Source organism: Orycteropus afer, unplaced genomic scaffold (genome assembly GCF_000298275.1).
Source record: "Orycteropus afer afer isolate SDZICR_OR568_19922 unplaced genomic scaffold, OryAfe1.0 scaffold00005, whole genome shotgun sequence".
In the NCBI taxonomy this organism is placed as follows: domain Eukaryota; kingdom Metazoa; phylum Chordata; class Mammalia; order Tubulidentata; family Orycteropodidae; genus Orycteropus; species Orycteropus afer.
The window spans coordinates 4,738,955-4,759,363 of NW_006921592.1; the positions used below are offsets into that span (position 1 = coordinate 4,738,955).

Consider the following 20,409-nt stretch of genomic DNA (forward strand, 5'->3'; position numbering starts at 1 on the left):
GTCCCTCTCGGGAGGGTAACAAGGGAAAGTGTTCAGTGCAGATCAGTGAGTAAGCACCAGCCTGCCCGTGCCCACCTTGCTCCCGGAGACCCGGTCCCTCTTGGGAGGGCAACAAGGGCTAACCATAAGAACCCATTAACATAGAAACTCACAACTCTACATCAGATTTTAATAAAATGGTTCCAACAAGATGAAAAATTTTATGTATTTATTGAACTACCTGCTACTGTGCATTAAAATAAAACAAAAAAAATAACAGTGCTGTTAGGTTGCTTTCAACTCATAGTGACCCAGTGGGACAGAGTGAAACTGCTCCATAGGGTTTCCAAGGCTGTAATCTTTACGGAAGCAGACTGCCACATCCTTCTCCCACAGAGCAGCTGGTGGGTTTACTATCAACCTTTAGATAAACAGCTAAGCACTTCATCACTTTGCCACCAGGGTTCCTTCTAAGGTGCACTGCAGAGCATTAATCTGTTAATGCTTTCATCTTTTCCAAAGATTGCATGGGAGTAAATCAAAGCCCTAAACACAGATTAACAAAAGTAGACTAAATATAGACTAAGGAGCTCTGGTGGCACAATGGTTAAAGCATTCAGCTGCTAACCATAAAAATTTGACAGTTCAAATCCACCAGCGCTCCACAGGAAAAAGATGAGGCAGTTCGCTTTTGTAAAGATTGATACCCTTGGGGCAGTTCTACTCTGTCCTATGGGGTCGCTAATGAGTCAGAATCAACTTGTTGACAGCGGGATGGGGAAACACAGACTTGCATGGGAGAGACCCTATTGGAATCATTCCCAAAATCCAGAGCAATTTTTAGTGCCCAGTTAGAAATCATCATTCTATCCTGAGAACCTGCTCCCAGTGCTCTGTACATATCTTAGTGCACTTATCACAAGCTACCTTGTCTCTGATTTGTGTTAGCAGCTTTACCAGATGGGGATACTCTCACTCTCATCATCTATACTGCATACAAAAAGAGGCATGCATTATTTCTTACACTGAACGTTGAACAATGCCACTTAATCTAACAGAATTGATTTAACATTTCTCTGCTTGATGCAGTGTGGTCTGACCACTTTCTTTTGCTTAGGATAGAAAATAATCTCAATAGATAGGAGCTTAGTCTCCCAAACAGAGAAAGAAACTGTTCTCTCTTTGCTCCTCCTGTCTCTCCTTGTAGGACCCATCATTAGAATCTTGTTCTTTAAAGTTCTGTATATCAAGTTAGAGCCAGAAAGAAGTCAGAGAAATGAGGCTGAGCCAACAGTAACATCCAGGGATGCAGGGTTTCTGGCTCCCTTTCAAATGTCCAGGGAAGTGAAAGCCCCAAATAAGGAGGTGAGGGTAAGGCTCTGCTATTTAATTTTCATAACTTACACAATAAAATTACATTCATTCATACAAATCACTAGGGCCTAATTTATATTTTCTATCATAAACCTTACTAATCACATACCAAGGCCTAACTGGCAAAGAAGATAATGAACACACTAAGAACAGTTTACTCTAGTCCTTCTGGAGTTTGTGACAGATATTTCATCTCATCCAAACTACGTCTGCTTATATTCCATAAACATATATGAAGGCAAGAATAAGGAACAAATCACGAGAGAGAACTTTTGTTTTAAGGAAGTGTCGGCTCAAAAATTTTTACGTAAAGCATACTTCTGACTGCTGGAGAGGCAGACATTCATTATTATTGGCTCAGTAAATGATATTACCTCTGTTGATCCTGTGAATGCCACTTTATCGATGTCCATGTGGGAAGAAATGGCTCCTCCGGCGGTGGGCCCATAACCAGGCACAATATTCACCACTCCTGGAGGAAACCCTGCCTGAAAGACATAAAGCAAAAAAGTTAAAGCACAACTAAGAATTAATTCTATGAAAGAAGAGATTATGGGACTGAAGTTGTCTCTTTAAGTTAATCTTATACATATTCCTCAAAACCCACTGCTGTCTAGTTGATTCTAACTCAGTAAGACAGAGTAGCACTGGCCCATGGGGTTTCCAAGGTTGAAGTGTTTATGAAAGCAAACTCCCACATTTTTCTTCTGTGGAGTAGCTAATGGATTTGAACAACTAACCTTTTGGTTAGCAGTCAACCACTTAAGGAAAATTCACTTAAGAGGTTTTATTATTATTTTATTATTATTACTATTAAATTTCTTAGCTCACATAAAAAGACAACAAATGTTCCATTATCAATGGACTATTTCTTCTTCTTATAATTCCATGTTTGATTTTTATGCATCATTGTTCTAAGGATAATTGTCTCAAATTTCATAATGCTATTGTTATTGTGTGCTGTTGAGCCAATGTGACTCACAGCTACGCTATAGGACAGAGTAGAGCTGTCCTATAGGGTTTCCTATGCTGCAATCTTTATGTGAAAGAGCTCTGATGGTGCAGTACCTAAGGCAACTAACTGTTAACCAGGTTGGTGGCTCAAACCCACCAGCCACTCAGCAGAGGGAAGAGGAAGACAGGCAATCTACCTCTGTAAAGATTTACCATCTCGGAAACACAACAGGGGTCGCTATGAGTTGGAATTGACTCAATGGCAGTGGGTTTGGTTTTTTGGTTTTGGAATCTTTATGGAAGTAGATTGGCAGGTCTCTTGTACCACTGAGCCATTGGTGAGACTGAAGTGCCACCCTTTCCATTAGCAGCTGAGTACACTATCATGGCTCATTAATTTCATAGTAGTAACTCAAAAAGATAGTGTATGTGGGTTATGAGTGGAATTTTGTCTCCCTAAAATACTTATTAAAGTCTTAACTCCGGTACTTGAGAATGTGATGCTTTTTGGAGATATTATCTTTGAAGATGTTATAAATTAGGTTAACATATCAGACTGTACATTGTGGGTTCTGATCCTATATGACTGACGTCTTTTGAAAGAGGAGGAAAAGATACACAGAGACAGAGGAAGAATGACATGTAATTCTGTAGCTACAAACCAAGAGCATTTGGATGGACAAACAGTTGCCATCAAGTTGATTCTGACTCCAAGTGTGTCAGATAGAGCTGTGTTCTATAGGGCTTTTAATAGGTGACTTTTTGGAATTAGATTGCCAGACCTTTCTTCTGAGGTGCTTCTAGGTGGCTGTTAATGACCATCTTCTGGTTAGTGGCAGACCATTGTGGGTTAAACTTTTGTGTCACTCAGGGTCTTTTTAGATGAACTAGTTTAAACAACTTTGCAGAACCACCAGAGCATTCGTGGCAGCTCATCAGAGATGGGCAAAAGAAACAAAAAAAGGATCATAAGATGACTGTTTGACAACAAGCCTTTGAATTCGCTTCCTGGCCGCTTTGGGCAGAAGCTCCTTGGGTTGACTACCAGAAAGCCGAGCCAGTGGCCATGCTCAAGGCATCCCTACCACTAGATAGTAGCCTTTGGCTGAGAACAGTGTTTACAGTAGCACCAAATGAAGTCTTCTTATTATAAATTAGGACTCCTACATTCATGTGTATATTTTGATTTAGGTTACTTACCTCTTTGATTAAAGACGGTTACTTACCTCTTTTATTAAAGACGCCACATGAAGAGCCGTGAGAGGAGTTTGCTCTGCTGGTTTGACAATCACAGTGTTTCCACAGCTAAGGGCAGGCCCTATCTTCCAAATGAACATAACCAACGGGAAATTCCACTAGAAAGCAACACATAACAATCAAGTCTTTGTATTGCTGGAAGGCACATTTGCTCAACTAACTTCTACATCATACACACTTTGTAGACATCAAATAGCAATTGTAGTTTTGTTTAATCATCTGGAAAATTCTACTTACATTCTTTGTTAAAAGCAACTTACAAATGTTGAAAAGCTCTAAATAAATCAGGTATGGGGAGGAGCAAGAGAGAGTCATTAAAGTTAACAAACTGCTGTTGTTTTGAATTCTTTCTTCTACTATGAAAAATATCACTGCATGGGTTGGAAGTTAACTCTTACTATTAAATACATTATAAGTTGTCTATATTTAAAAGGTGCAATTATTCCCTTCTCCCGGTAGGTCATTTACTGCAATTATTTGCCCAATGGTATTATTATATAGCACTTATTTTTAAGGCAAATATGTTGTTAAAAAACAAAGAAGTCTAGGGTCAGCTCAACCACTGACCAGCCCAGTGAACTTGAGTCACTTGCTTTCTGAATGTGGTCATGCTGTAAATTCTGGTAACAGTCGTCTTTACCTCAGAAGGTGGACTTGAGAATTGGTTGAAAAAGCAGGCCAAAGACTTAATCAACACAGTGACCAGTGAGTAACCAGTTCATCACAGTGCAATACATATTAGCTATTATTAGTATTCAAAATTATATACTTCTTATTGATTTTTTCCTCTTTTTTTGACAAATAATTTATTCAAAATGCTGATATGTATATGCATCAATCTCATCGGAGCAAAACATTTATCCCAGTGACTTCTTCAGCTAAGAACTTCAGCACTATTGACTGCCTTTTCATTTGGCATTTTGAATATGCCAGTCAAATGAAATTGTTTAGCTGTCTCCTGTTTATGGGGATGTAAAGGGAATCTTTATGATTTCGGTACTTTTTCTACTCCCTTCTCTAAGAAGGATGTAGAATATTAGAGATTCTTATCTAAAGGTAAAATATGTTCCCTACAGTGCTCCAAATGCTTCCGGCAGTATTTACTGAATTTTAACTTTTTAAAAAATACTTTTAGGGTTCAAACAATCTGGTTGCTACCCTTCTCTATGAAAAGAAGTTCCAACAAGGAGATCAAATGTATTGGAGATTAGTAGTGTCTGGTACATTTCTCTAAAACGTGTCCTGTAGCTGATAGACCAGTGATAACCACTTTACCACATCCATGTAAAAGCATGGTTCTTGCAAAGAACATGTAATACAACTTGCTTTTCAAAAGAATCCATAGAGTAAAAGGTTTAGTTTTGTGGATGCTGTAACACTAAAACACATTTCAGAGATATATCAAAACACAGATAAGTTCTGGACAACCAACTTCACATCCAGAAAGTTAAAACACAGGGAGACCCCTGTTCAACATGACCTACAACTTGCTCTGCATTTAGCACATATAGAAGGATTTATTTTTGTTGACGAAATCTTCATCACCAAAATGAATAGATTTAGAACTACTTACAATTTTATGATAAAGATTGAAAATTATACAGGTGACCAACTTACAGGAATGATTTGGCCACACACACCAATAGGCTCACGTCTTGTATAAGTAAAAAAGTTTCCATCTGGAAAATAAAATATACATACAATCATATTTAGACAACTATGTTTGACATTCATGGACTGGTATCTTAAAGCTTATGTGAGAGGAAGGCGTGGGCAATAGTGAGGAAAAATTAAAACAAAACAAAACAAAACAAAAAACCTATCTCCCAGTACGTACTAAATGAAAATTTCAGCCCTCAAATAATAATTTGAAGTGATGCTGTTGTTATGTGCCGTTGAGTTGGACCTGACTGACTCAAAGCGACCCCTCCTTGGGTTTTCGAGGAGGTATCACTACAGAAGTAGATTGCCCCATCTTCCTTCGGAGGAGTGGCTGGTGGGTTTGAACCGCCAGCCTTCTGGTTAGCAGTCAAGTGCCTTAGGCACTACACTACCAGAGCTTTTGGAATGATAGGAATCATGAAATGGAATTAAGTCAAAGCAGAGATCCTTAAAATTAGAAAACATCATGTGGTGAAATGAGGTCCTTTTTATGGCCTCTTTCCTCCAAAAAAATAAATAAATAAATAAAGAGAGAATTTTTTTCCCTAAACCATAAGGAATTGACTTTGTCCTAGTTTTCTGCCCCAGAGGTTCGTTACTTTGTCCAGGTTAATTGATACTTCCTGGGTAAGCTGTCTGGTCCTATGAGTTGGAATTGACTAGAGGGCAGTGGGTTTTTGGGTAAACTGTAAAAACCTGCTTTTGATACCTTTTTGTTTCCTAGGCCGCAACCTGCCCTGTGATTGGTATGCACCTTTCAGGGATTGGTCAATATTAAGCAAATGAGGTGACTGTAGCCTACTATGGAGATATGTGTCTGTGGCCTGCCTACTCAGAAGGGATTGGCCAGTTCAAGACTCCTGCTCGGAAGGGCTGTGCCTTGAAACTAACAAGGATTTGTTTATATAAGCAGTCAATCCCACAGAAGTTTTTAAGACAGAAAGAAGCAGGAAGAAAAACAGTAGAAAGAAGCAGAAGGAAGAAAAAAGAGAAGAAGCAGAGAGGGAGGAGGCAAGGAATGTCTTAAGAGAGCTATAACACAGATCAAGGGCTGTAACACTGAAAAGAGTGACAAGCTTGGAAGGGGTCCAGCCGTAGAGCTGGAGGCAATAGTCCTGGAAGGGTTCTAGGGGTACAGCCTTAAGTGACAGATGGCAGAGCCAAAAGGAGCCTGTTCTCAAGACAAAGTGAGACTTTGCCTACATGCTTCCTAATTCGGATCCTGAGTTCTAGGCTGTGACCCTGATCCTGCGATTTACCCCATACCTTAATAAACCACTTAACTCTAAGTATGGTCTGTGAATTCATGTGTCCATTGCAACAAATTATCAAAGTCAGAAGAGAAGTAGAGAGTGCTGTGGGAGGGATGGCCTATGTCAGAATTGGTAAAAAAAAAAAAGTCAGAAGGTGGACGTATGTCTGACCTCCACCTCATAGGAATTGGCTTTTTGCTGATTCTCATATATGAAGTTACTCATACAGATCTGAAAGGTAATTGATTCTTTCTTATTGTCTAGGAGGGCTGTTTTCTATATCATTCTATTTTCAATATTGTATAGAAAAGAAATGGAAAAAAAAAAAGTAGGAGGTATGTGGCTAAGAGAATAGCCATAATAAAATGTTTATGGCAGCTATAACTTCTATCAGTATTATTATTGTTTTTAAGTAGTAGAATTAAAAAAAAAATAGTAAAGTTAGAAAATAGAATAAAAAAAAAAAAAAAAAAAAAACCTCCCCAAAGCAATGACATATAGCGCTTCCTATTGGCTTGTTCTAAAATGTTTTTCTTGCATCTATTGAACAACAGGAACAAACAAACACTCTGAATTCATGAGAAAAAAAAAATCCCAGATTTCAACCTGAATCTGACTGATTTATATGCCTCAAAGTTTGTGATGGTAAACCTGAGAGTTAGATTGTGCTGTATTTTCTGTTCTGTTCTAGTTCCCACAGATGATTCCTGGCTGTTACAGCAAGAACTCTCCTTATCAAGGTCTATTTGTACTTGAAATGACTTGTCCCCTGTTGTTAAAGTATAAAGTAAAGTTACTGAAATAACCAAATTCCTTGGTACCACCAAGGCCTCACTCTCCCTTTTGAACTTCCTAGGGATCATTTCTAACCTATCAGATGCTCCAATTAGTTTGGAAATGCACATCAGGACCATACTGGAGATTGTTGTGTTCCTATAGTCAATAAATTTACATGCATTAAACTCCACCCACACTGTTCTCCAAGTTGGTGCTTTTTCACATTTCTATCTCATTATGTGCATGCCTCCACTAAAAGAAAACATGCACACACATTCATGCACACAACTTCCAAAGTCATCTGTACATCCAGTCCTATCCTGTGCTGAAGCTATTTGAAACAAATCAATGTAAATTAGTTTGTTGGATTGTTGTTGTTGTTGTTGTTGTGTGCCATCAAGTCGGACCCAACTCATAGCAACCCCTCCTTGGGTTTCTGAGGCAGTATCACTACAGAAGTAGATTGCCCCATCTTCCTTCCGAGGAGTGGCTGGTGGGTTTGAACCTCCAGCCTTCTGGTTAGCAGTCAAGTGCCTTAGGAACTATGCTACCAGAGCTCCTAAGAGCCTGGTCTAACTACACTGAGTTCTATCAGGGACAGGTGACCATAACTGACTTGTACTGGAACATGTAAAAAGGCTTAACTAATTATATTATAAAACCAAAAAAACCAAACCCATTGCCATTGAGTCAATTCTAATGCATAGTGACCCTGTAGGACAGACTAGAATTGTGCCTTAGGGTTTCCAAAGGTATAAATCTGTACAGAAGCGGACTGCCTTATCTTTCTCCTGTGGAGCTGCTGGTGAGTTCAAGCCTCCAATATTTTGGTGAGCAGCCCAATGCTTTAACTACTACACCACCAGAGCTCCTTGATAAACCAAACAAAAACCTCCTTGATAGATGGGTATAAACGTGACTATTGAAATAAAACCCAAATCAGAGGCCAGCTTTGAAATGTTTGGGTTTTTAAATCAGTAGTTATGGTCAAAAGTAGTTACGTTTTTACTTCGATGTTTTCTAAAACATAGCCATTGTTGTGTGCTTATGCTGAAACAATTTTAAAAGTCATTTGACGAATCTTAACAGAACCTTCCGGTTCAGCACTGAATTTTTTCAAAGTCTAAGAGAATAATTTAGCCTTATTAGGCAAAATTTTTGAAAGGGAGAGTTTGGAATTATTCGACTCTATGGTAGTCTCCTTCCCCTACTCACCTATGGGTATTGTTTGGCCCTGGATCTTGTCAGCCCAGCCTGCGCAGTAGCGTAATGTTTTTATGCAGCCTCCTAAATCCATCAGATACGAATTGGCAAATAGTTTTCCACCATTCATTGACTCCAATGTCTGAAAAAGAGATCAAAGTTCAATTCTAAATTCCAATAAAATTTTTAGATGAGAGAATATATATGACTGTATATACCCAGAACCAATCCCATAAATCCTCATAGAAGCAGACTGCCTGCCTGATCTTTCCCCTGAAGAGAGGCTGGTGGGTGTGAACAACCAACTTGTGGGTTAACAGTTGAACACTTTAACCACTGTGTCACCAGAGTGCATCCATAAAGATTACAGCCTTGAGAACCCTATGGGGCAGTTCTACTCTGTCCTAGAGGGTTGCTACGACTTGCAATAGACTTAATGGCAATGGGTTTCTTCTTCTGTTTGATTGTTTACAGAATTTTGTATATGGAAGAAATCTCATAAGTCATCGTCTAACATCCTTTTTTTGAAAAACAAAACAAAACAAAACAAAACAAAAAAACATGCTTAATGTGTTGTGGTAAGATCCAGGTAGAAAGAGTAGTTGGATTCTGGTATCTAAACGGTAGCGTGTCTCCTAGTGCCTATGAATGCTCTCCCGTAAACCAGTTTTCTGGAACTGTCATGATTTGAGAGCTGATAAGAATGACACCTAGCCTCCTTAGTCACATCAGAGAGCTAACAGAATTTCACTTACTGCATAATCCACCTCAGTGTGCCATTTTAGTGTCAGTGACTATTAATAATGCTGTAATAATCATTAACATTTTTGTATTCCATCTGGCTATAACCAGTAGCTACACAAACTTGAAAACTAGTTTCATCCCTGAGTATTCTGGACTAGAATAAGAACCATAGTGTTTTGATTATAAATTAGAAATGAATTAAAATGTTTCAAATTTATTTTTATGATTATGCAAATCATTACAAAGAAATTTCTTCAGCAAAATTAGACTTTTTTTTCCTTCTAATTTTGAAACTCTTCATTTTGCTACTATAGTCATAATTATCATTTGATTGCTCAAGCTAGAGTTCAACCTTTTTAAGTCTAGTGTCCTAATCATTATAGAATAACCTACCCACCAGCCACTCCTTGAAAGGAAGATTGGGCAATCTAGTTCCATAGAGATACAGCCTCTGAAACCCAAGGAGAGGTTGATCTGGGTTGGAAAGGGCTCCATCCACAGCAATGAGTTTTTTTCTTTTTTTTTTTCTGACCTTCTCTTTTCCTTCTTTTGTTAAGTAGAACATTGAAGAGCTCTTCAGGACCTAATGTTCTGCTGTGGTTGTTACCTGGCAGGGAGGTGCAGCTGATAGTGTTCTGTTTTACCATCTTCTGTCTCTGCATTATACTGTCTGATGTCTCAAAATTTAATCAAGTATGATTTCTGTATGTCTGCTATTTTTTCCATTAGAAACTTGTGCTGATAGAGGCAGTCAATGCTATATAATTCACAAATGAGATAACTGAGAGAAGCCAAGTTTTAGCAAGTGCTGCTTTCTGCCTATGGGACATTTTGGTTCATGTAGTTTTATTGCACATAGCTTCAGGTTCTATATTTTTGTAGTTAGAATTATGGTGACTCTTTGAGTAATAAGTGATACTTTAATTATATGTGCTATTGTTGATTAAAAAATATATATATATAAGTCCCTTCTTCACTGCCTGTTTAAGATTCTAAAGATAATAAAAATTTATTCTGAAACCTGATCTTGGTGTTGGTTTGTGTTAAATTAATTTCACTAAAATACCCAACTGAGAAAAAGAAAACAAGAAATCAGACAGCTCTCATAATAAATGCTGACTCATCTAACTGGTAAAATGGTTAGTTTAAAGAGCAATATTTATAAAAACATAACTTTTGTAAACAAGTAATACTTGGATTATTTTCCTATGTTCTTTGTCTTTTTCCACCTGTAAAAAGACCCAAATTTAATTCAATGAAGAAATACATTTTAGGAAGGGAAACAGCTGTCATTGTTAAGTGTCTTAGTGGGCTAGACTAAGGAGAAATAAAATTTATTTTAGAAAAATATTCTAGCTCTGGTGGCATAGTGCCCAAGGCATTTGACTGCTAACCAGAAGGCTGGTGGTTCGAATCCAGTTGGCAATCTACTTCTGTAGTGATAATGCCTTGGAAACCTAAGGAAAATTTATTTAAAAAAAATATTCTGGGAAGCTTTAATAGATTCCATGAAGTTTTCCATTAAAAGAGGTCAGTAATCAAGCAAGTTTGAGAAACCCAGTATATCAATCAATCTAAGAGTCTCATACTACATGAGACCTTGTTAAAGGCTCTGAGAAGTTCTAGAGTAAAGGGAAGAATTTTAGGACATTTAGGTTAGCTTAATATTTGCAAAATTTGGACTGCAGAATTTATTATGGGGGTAGAAATTACATCATCCAGAAGTAGAACAGATTATTTGAGAATAAATTTAATGTTAGCATTTCTGTACAAAATCTAGAAGCTGAAATATTTTGTTTTGTTTGTAGAGTACATGTAGTAACCACTAAAACATAAAGACTTCCCAATTCAAACAATAAATCTTTCCTAGAGCTCTTGCTACCTGCCCCGTTTGGCTAATACTCACTGCCAGCAGCAGGCGATCCCTTTCAATTAAATCAGCCAACTTGTATAATAGTCGTCCCCTTTCTGAAGCATCCATAGTACGCCATGGAGAGCCAATCTGAAAAGCTTGTCTTGCGGCCTTCACTGCTTTGTCAACATCTTCCTGCAAGAAAAATGGCAATTCAATTCACTAGGCTGAACATATTAGCAAATCCAATGGCAATGACCATACAGGCTTAAGCTTTTTATAAGTGGGCACTGTGTCTTCATTAGCCAAATGTCTAGCACATTTACATACTCAGGATATTGAAATTAATCTCACTGCCTTATCTGTAGGATGATGAGTTTAAAGAATGCATTACATGGTTGATTTCCTAGAACAAATATTACAGTAGTTTTTTTTAATAGCTGCTATCATTGGAGTGGTTACTATCTATATGCCCAGTAATGTTCTAATAACTTCATAAACATTAACTCATTTAATTCTCAGTAATTGTATGACATAAATATGTTCCCCATATTGAGGAAATTGAAAGCAAAGGAAGAGAGGATATTTGCCCAAGGTCAACAGCTAAAAGTGGTCCAACTGAGTTTGGGCAGAACCGTTGTTCTTTACCATTATAATACACTCTTTGGTAACTGGGTTACCAAGAATTCCAGGTCTTTGGGTCCCACCTCACCCACTGAAACTTATTGTTCACCTTTCCTATTCTATGTTAGTCCGGCCCAACTGTTTCTCACCTATGCCACCTATGCTCCCATAATTCTCTTTCCCCAGAATTCTCTCTCAGCATACCTCTTTACTTTCCAAATTCTACACATCGTTTAAGACCCACCTCAAATATTACAACATATCTAAACCCTAGCCAGACCAATCTATCCTGATAATAGGTACTAATTAAGATCTCACTAAGTTCCAGGGACTAAGCTGAGCCCTTCTTAACTATTAGCTCATCAAGTTCCACGTTACTAGTATAGTTAAGCACCATTGTTTCATCATGAATAAGCTGTGGTTCACTGATGTTAAATGTCTGATCTAGCAAATGGTACATTCTGGATTTGATCCCACATCTAACTCCAAAGCCCAGCTCCTATAGGTGTACAAAGTTGCTTTCTAACAGTGACCTTCTTTGCAGTGAGGATTTACTGCTTTCTGTATTATAAGCTACAATATTTTTCATGTTCTAGGCAGTGAATAAATATTTAATAATTTTGTTACCTATCTTATAAACTCATTGATTTTGTATGAAGTTATGAACAAGGTGATATAAATCATTCATATTGATATGTAACCCTATAGAATTGAGTAGGACTATGCCATAGGTTACAAGGCTATGATTTTTTTTTCTCATTTTATTTTATTATTATTATTTTTTATTAATTGTGATTTGGGTGAAGATTTACAAAGCAAATTCACTTTCCATACAGCAGTTCACATATACGTTGTCTCATGTCATTGACCACAGTTTACCACAATGCAACAGCTCCCCTCCCACTTCCTCCCCATAGTTACCACTTCCCAGTGTCCATCCCTCCATACTCTCCTGCGCCCTGAGCTGTCTCCCTGTGCATAAGCAGCCCTTCCTTCTCCCATAATTGTTCTCTCCAGGGCGTGTGTCTACTTGAGGCTATGATTTTTATGGAAGCAAATTGCCACATCTTTCTCCCGTGGAGTGGCTGGTGGATCCAAACCACCAAACTTTCAGTTGTAGCCAAGCATTTAACAAGTACACTACCAGAGCTTCTATGATATTTATATAGTAAATCTTATTTTAATATATACCATTATATAATAAAGAACTTTTATAGTAACCCAAACTATTAGGTATAAGGGTTTTTCAGAAACTAACATTTCTTGGATTTTTCAAGGACTGGCATTTCCAGAGATAATAAATTGTGAATTAATCAGAAAGCAATTTGGTATATTTAACTCATATTTCTCACCACCAAAAACACTTTTGCCCTATAACATTTGAAACTTAACCTCAAACCTGAATATCTGGAGACAATTCAAATGACAAGGAAACATGAAATGCCTTTCAAGCATGGTTAAGAAAGGAATGAACTCTTTAATTACTCCAAGACTGTACATTTCCATATTAAATTCATTCAGAAAAGGAGAAAGTAGTTATCAGACCAGTTTTACTTTTACACCTGTCACAGGCATTTACTTTAATGGTCATTTGCTTTTATTCTCAACAATCATTTGTTAGGTCATGCATTAGTATTAAAAGCAGTTTTCAGGATTAGTCAGTATCACCTAAAAGAACCACTGAAGTGAAAAGAAAACAGTTCCCACCCACATCTGTGCTTTGCTTTGTAACCTCCATTTGTTCTTGCTCCTCCTCCTTTCTTTATTATACTATTGAAAGGCGGTATACAGCCCTTTGTTAGCACCTAAATTAAATCCCTAAACCCTCTTGGCTCATTATCTAAAGAGTTAGTTCCAGAATATTAGGTTTACTGTGACTATGTAATTTACTAGATTTGTACCTTTCACTAAGCAATGTTGTTGGAGGTTACCACACATTTGTTGGCAAAATTGTGAGAACAGCAGTAATTATGTAAAAAGGAAAGTTAGTAGATCATTCCAAAAGAAATAGGCTACAACAACAGGGCTAAATGTTAAGCAAACTGTTGCTTTCCATGGACAGTTTATACAGTAAACAATTGAATTTGAGTGATCAAATACCCTGCCAACTGGAGTAGCCCTGTGATGTGATTTGAAGCTTTGCTGTATGCTAATGAGTGTCCTTAATCTACATTTATGCAAACGGCCGGGCTCTTTTCTGAGCAGGAGTAATTGTCAATAAGCACAGAGCAGATAAACAGCAAACACTGCAGAGGCTCAGGGTGTGATCATCAGTTTTCCCTTGCTACACTTGAGAAAGAAAATAAACAGTGCCCAGAATGTCCTCAGACTACCTTACATGATTTCATCTGGAACTCCAGGCACAGATTCGTTTTACTGATAAAATTAATCCCAGAAGCCAGTCACACAGCTAGATGATCAAGACCCCAGAGCTAAAACAAGAAGAATACTTTTCCTTTTGTTAACTGCAAACTGAAAACAGGTCTGTAGCCTCCCTCTTGAGAAGAGAAGAAGAGCAGGCAGCTGTCAGAGATGTTCTCAGTCCTTACCTTGCCTTTTATTGCTTTTCATACATTCCTCAGGCTTGCCAGAGCCACTCAAGCAACTATAGGGACATACGAGGTTGGTAGTAGCGATAAGTGGATCTCTAGGAGTCTCTGATAAAAGGTTGAATGTGAATGTCTTAGTTACCTAGTGTTGCTACCACAGTAATACCACAAGTAGATAACTTCAACAAATGGCAATTTATTCTTTCACTATTTTGGAGGCTACAAGTCCAAATTCAGGGTGCCAGCTCCAGGAGAAGGGTTTCTCTCTCTGTTGGCTCTAAGGGAAGGGCCTTGTCTCCTTCCAACTCTGTGGGCCCAGTGTTCCTTGGAGATCTCCACTTGTCTTGGCGTCATCCTTCCCCTGGATTTAGGAGGTTCCCAGTACCAGCTCCAGGTCCAAAGGACATGCTTTGTTTCTGGCTCTTCTTTTTTGGTGGTGATCAGTTCCCTCTCTCCCTGCTCCCTTGTTTAATCTCTTTTATATCCCAAAAGAGATTGACTCAAAATGCAATCTAATTCTGCCTCGTTAGCATAACTGCCTGTAATTCTGCCTCATTAACATCATAGATGATGTTAGTGATGATAAAACAGAGAAAATAACAACATCATTGATAACATATGGGATAACTACATCCGATCACAAAATGCAGGATAATTACATTATCCTGAAAATGGTGGCCTGGTCAAGTTGACGCATGTTGTGTGGTGACATAATTCAATCCATGAGAGTGAAGAGAAAATGTTGCTCTTATTTTGGGGAATATCTGGGTTTCCTATATCATCTTGTCAGGGATAAGCTGTATTTTCCTGCCCAAGTTTGGACCTATAACAACTCACAGCGGTGCAGAGTTATTGCCACAGTATAGCAGTACAGTTTCTGGTCATCAGCTTCCTTGCTTGTTAAAATCTATAAACTTTATTAAATGCTAACATTTGAGAAGAGATTCAACTCACGGTTTAATACATTAGTTCAAAGCTTCTCAAAGTGCAGTCCCCTCACAATCAGAAACATATGCATGCCTTGAGAATTTGTTAGAAGAGAAAATTTTGAGTCCCACTCTAAAATTATTATTCTGAGGGTAGAGTCCAGCAATCTGCTTCAACAAGACTTCTAGGAAATTCTGATGCTGAATTTTGAGAATCACTTCCTTAGTTAATAGTGAGTTTAATATTGGATTCCCAAGGTGAAGTGTGGGAGGTGTGTGGAAATTCAAAGCTTGAGAGAGAAGAATATTATATTTATTCATAATCTATAGTGTCTTTTCAGTTTGCACAGTAAGTCTAGACACTATTTCAATTGAAAAACAAGCAAGAATAATGAGTACAAAAAACAATCCAAAAGGAAAGGCTCATCATCTATAAATAGCTCCTGGGTGTCTTCTATACTCCAAGCACGATTTAGAGAATTTACCCACCCAGCACCAGACACCATATTTTAATGACGTGCCTACTTAAAAGACCAAGGGAAACGGGGGCTTCATAATGGAGAGAAATTGTAACCTGGCATAAAATAGAATTAGTGCTAGTAAACTCACCTTATCTCCTGCTTCTACCTCACAGAGTTTCTCCTCATTTGCTGGATTGAAAACAGGAAATTTCTTCCCACTCACTGAATTATGCCATTCATTGTTTATGAAGATCTGTAGAGATGAAGAAAAATTAAATAGGGAAGGAATTGAAATGTACAAGCTGCTTTTCAAAGAGTTTACACAGAGCTGCATTACACAATGTTTAACAAACTAAGGGAGCCCCTGGTTGGTGCAAATGGTTGATGCCCCTGGCTGATAACTGAAGTGTTGGAGGTTCCAGCCACCCAGAGGCACCTTGGAAGAAGGCTCTGCTGATCTCCTTGTGGTAAATCAGCCACTGAAACCCTGTGGCGCTCAGTTCTGCTGTGACACACAGGGGTCACCATGAGTAGGACTGATCTGACACAACCATTTTCTTAACAAACCAAAACAGTACAGCTTCTCCCTTCTACTCCCCCTTTGACTGCTAACCAGAAGGCTAGCGGTTCAAACCCAGCCTTGGAAGGAAGACTGGGCAATTTACTTCCGTAGAGATACTGCCTTGGAAACTCAAGGAGGAGTCACTATGAGTCAGGACTGACTCGAGGGCAGTAATGTTTTTTTTTTTTTTTCCACCCCCAAGCCTTTTTTGGGTGTGTAAGAAATGTTACTTATTTATACACACACATACACACTGAAATAAGGTAATGCTTTTAGATTTCATTGAGGTATGAGGTTATTTCACTACTTGAAAATACAGACTGAAGGAAATAATCTAGAAAAAGAAGATTTTATCTAAATAGCCGTAAATTTGAGGTAAGAGCAGAAGCTTTGGAGGCCTTGAGATTTATGAATCATTTCCTCTATTTTCCACTTCAAATTCTGAACAGGCTCATCTAGGGTTACTGAATGATTTGGCATCATAAATGACTATATCTTGGTTCTTTATTTCACTGTTTGAAAGATAACTTCTGGGGGAATTTAAAAATAAGTTTGTTTAGGAAACGGCTAGTTACATACTTTTTTTTTCATTGAATTTTAAAGGTATAGAGGTTTCCTTTTCCTTGTTTAATGATTATCTAACAATATATTTGTCCTCAGATGAAATCATGCAGTAGATTTTAGTGGTACCCAGGAAAAAGAAACACATCTGAAGAAAGAGGAGTCCAGAAAATACAGTTACAGACTATGTGCATACCTTAAAAGAACAAAGACATGAAAAAGCATCAGTCTTTCACATTAAAAGCCTGAATTTCAAATTTTAAAATATGTGTCCCATAAAGCAACCTAATGGAACTCTGCTGTCTCATTTACCTGCAGTGAAGTAAAGATATCTAACAAAGTCAAATTAAGAAGCACTCCTTTTGTGAGTATGAAAGCTATGCTCTGTTTCTGACAAGGGTTCAGACTTCCTCTCATCCCTTTCTTTGGTTATTCTCTTTTTCTTTGTTATTGAAACATGATAACAACTACAATTTTGAATTCTACATATTACAACTCTCTGTCAAATTTTTTATTAGAACATGGATTAGATTATTTAATTTTAAATCTCAGCTGTCAATACACATAGTTTTAAATGAAGGATGACATATGTACTGGATTTATAATATAAATTTTAATTTAGACACCCCCTTAGTTGATATTTAAAGATAAGTAATTAATAGTACAAACCCGGAGGAGAATATGTTGAAACTTTCCACCTTGTTTAAATCAATTGCTGTACTAAAGATCACTTACTAAAAATTTCTCCACTGCTGTTTATTGAAATTACACATTAGTTTACTTACAATATGCATATTTGAAATAAAACCAGCCTTCTAAATTAACTTACATAATTTTTCATTAATAGATATTTTATCATGTGGTGTCTGTAATATAGTTTATCATGCTGTCAAATTAGTAAAAGTTTTATTACTATACAGCCCCTAAATGCTTGAGTATAATTCATTCATTAATTCTATCTTTTGTGATTTACAAGAATACTGAGACAGCCTATTTTCATAAATGGTTGCTTGCCCTCCTATATTTTCTCTATCATGAAATTTGTTATTTAAAAAAAAAGAATACATATATATATGTTTATAACTTCTACCTTCCCTCCTAGGAGCTCTGGTAGCACTATGGTTAAAGCATTGGGCTGCTAACCAAAAGGTTAGTGGTTCGAACCCTCCAGCCATTCCACAAAAGAAAGATGAGTCAGTCTGCTTCCATAAAGATTTACAGCCTTGGAAACCTTATGGGGCAGTTCTACTCTATCCTATAGGGTGTCTATGAGTTGGAATTGACTTGATGGCAGTGCAGTTTTTTTGGGGGAGGGTTCACCTTCTCCTCTGGGGTTTTAAGCTCTATCAGGTCAATGATTGTATTTGTCTTGTTTTCTGTTTTATCCTCGGTCCCTAACACAATCCCAGAGCCCAGTGATTCTAACCATCAATAAATGTTTCTTGAAAAAGCAAAAAAAAAAAAAATTGAATCAAAGAACCTACACTCTAACAGCCATGTGTGGATAAGACCTAAAATAATCTGCACATGGATACACTGATATCTGCTATTAGATTAGCTACAAAACAAGAAGAAGGATGTCTCCTTATTTGTCTGTTCATCCAATCATATAATAAGATAGCATTATCCTACATATTTGGGGGAGTGCAAAAATTGTAGGGATCGTCAAGAATTGACAAGAAAAGATGTGGGCATAAATAAAATGGAGAGGGGTGCAAAGTAATCTAGAAAAAGAGACTAGATGTGCAAAGACACATATATGGGCGGTGTATGAGGAAGATGGAACTATCAAAATAAATCCTTGTTTCCCTGATAATGTGATAAAATACAGATGAAGACCATAAAATTCACTCTATTATTGGCACAGTGCCTAAGGCATCTGACTGCTAACCAAAAGGCTGGTGGTTCAAACCCACCAGCCACTCCTCAGAATAAAGATTGGGCAATCTACCTCCGTATTGATACCACCTTGGAAACTCAAGGAGGGATCGTTATGAGTCATATCTGACTTGACGGCAATAAGTTTTAGTTGAGTGGCCTTAGAGAAAAATCATTAGTATCTTAGTTCAACTTGAAGTAAGATCACTGAAGTCCAAACAGTAACTTGTTCAAAGTGTCTAGGTGTGAATCAGCATTCTAGCTATCAGAAAATCATTTCATAGATCCTTATAATTACTCTTAAAGAGTATTTACCCATATGCATCTCTAATCCTTACCTCTTAGCATTTTCTTCCTAAGAGATGTCTGGGAAAGACCTCAATCAATGTGTCCAAAATTGAGTTCACTGTCATCTCTAGCTTTATATGCTGTTCTCACATCTCCCCCCACACCAAAACTAAAGCTCTAAAATGTGCTGTGCACACTCTCTCTCTCTCTCTCTCACACACACACATACACAAACCCCACTTTCCTTCTTCTGTTAATGACACAGAACCCCTAGTCACCCTTTTGCTCTACTTTGTACTTTAAAGCTCCCTCCCTGCTTATCTGCCCCCACCTCTGCCTCATTAAACTTCAATCTTTGCCAGTTATCACAATCATCTTTTTGAACCAACCCTGTTCAGATTTTGTCCACACCCATGTTAGAACACTTAGATAGTTTTTCACCGGCAAAGTCCTTGTGATTTGGTTCAATATGCTTCTCTAACCTATTAGTTCCTTAGTTTTCCTATTAGACCCTCAGTTTACTTTTGGCTTTGCTTTATTATATCGTCTCAAACACCCTGTTTTTCTTTGCCCCACACCCTCTTTTTTTGGGTTTTCTTACATATTTATTCATGGAAAGTAGGTTATAAAACACAGATATGAACGGCATTCTTATAAAATGTAGAGAGACCTTTTTTCCAATATCCAGAAAAAGATTTAGAATGAGAGTTGCCATATATTAACATTGGTTCTCTCTGGGAGTTGTTGTTACAGTACCCCACACCTTTTTCCATGCTGTTCCTCAGACTGGATCTCCACTATTTTCTTCCATTCACACTTCAATTTTCACTTAATGTGTCATCTTCTCTAGGAGCTTACACTAGTCACTCCAGTAGGATTTAATCTTTTTTTCCTCCCTTCCAACATTAGGCGTAGTGCCTAAGGCACTTGACTGCTAACGAGAAAGATGTCGGTTCAAACCCACCAGCCACTCCTCAGAAGGACGGTTGGGCAATCTACTCCCATAGTGATACCGCCTCGGAAACGGAAGGAGGAGTCACTATGAATTGGATTTGACTTGACAGCAGTGATCTTTCTTATCTTCACATAACATTTTATTATCTTACTATTAAATTACTTGTTGATTCTGCCTTGTATTAAAGTAAGATAGTTAAATATCAGCTCACCAAATTGCAAGCAAAAAAAAAAAAAAAAAAAACTAAACTAAAGAATTGGAGGTACCGGCCCTAGATTCTTTAACCAGTCTATTAAAGCTTGCATCAGATTCACTAAAGTTTGCTAATTCTGACTTCTCTCCTTGCCTGAAAGATTATATTACACCCTTAGACTTACATTTCTAAGCTAAGAGAACACAAGTCTCAGCTTGTTAGAAATAGACTTAGAATTCCATCCTTAATGGTTTTGCGCTCAGCTGCTTACTGAAAATTCAGTGGTTCAAACCTGCCAGCCTGCTCTGCGGGAGAAACATGGCAGTCTGCTTTCATAAAGATTTAGTGTTGGAAACC

At 37.7% G+C, this 20,409-nt stretch overlaps 1 protein-coding gene across 1 annotated transcript in view; it reads right to left on the reverse strand.

Moving 5' to 3' along the window:
- The window catches only part of ALDH1A1 (aldehyde dehydrogenase 1 family member A1), a 55,192-nt gene that overhangs the window by 18,802 nt on the left and 15,981 nt on the right, over positions 1 to 20,409 (reverse strand). The window contains exons 2-7 of the mRNA XM_007938496.2: positions 15,764 to 15,868; positions 11,110 to 11,250; positions 8,472 to 8,601; positions 5,182 to 5,243; positions 3,534 to 3,662; positions 1,728 to 1,841 (exon numbers count right to left, since the gene is read on the reverse strand). Coding sequence (XP_007936687.1) covers positions 1,728 to 1,841; positions 3,534 to 3,662; positions 5,182 to 5,243; positions 8,472 to 8,601; positions 11,110 to 11,250; positions 15,764 to 15,868 — 681 coding nt within the window. The remainder of the gene's footprint in view (positions 1 to 1,727; positions 1,842 to 3,533; positions 3,663 to 5,181; positions 5,244 to 8,471; positions 8,602 to 11,109; positions 11,251 to 15,763; positions 15,869 to 20,409) is intronic.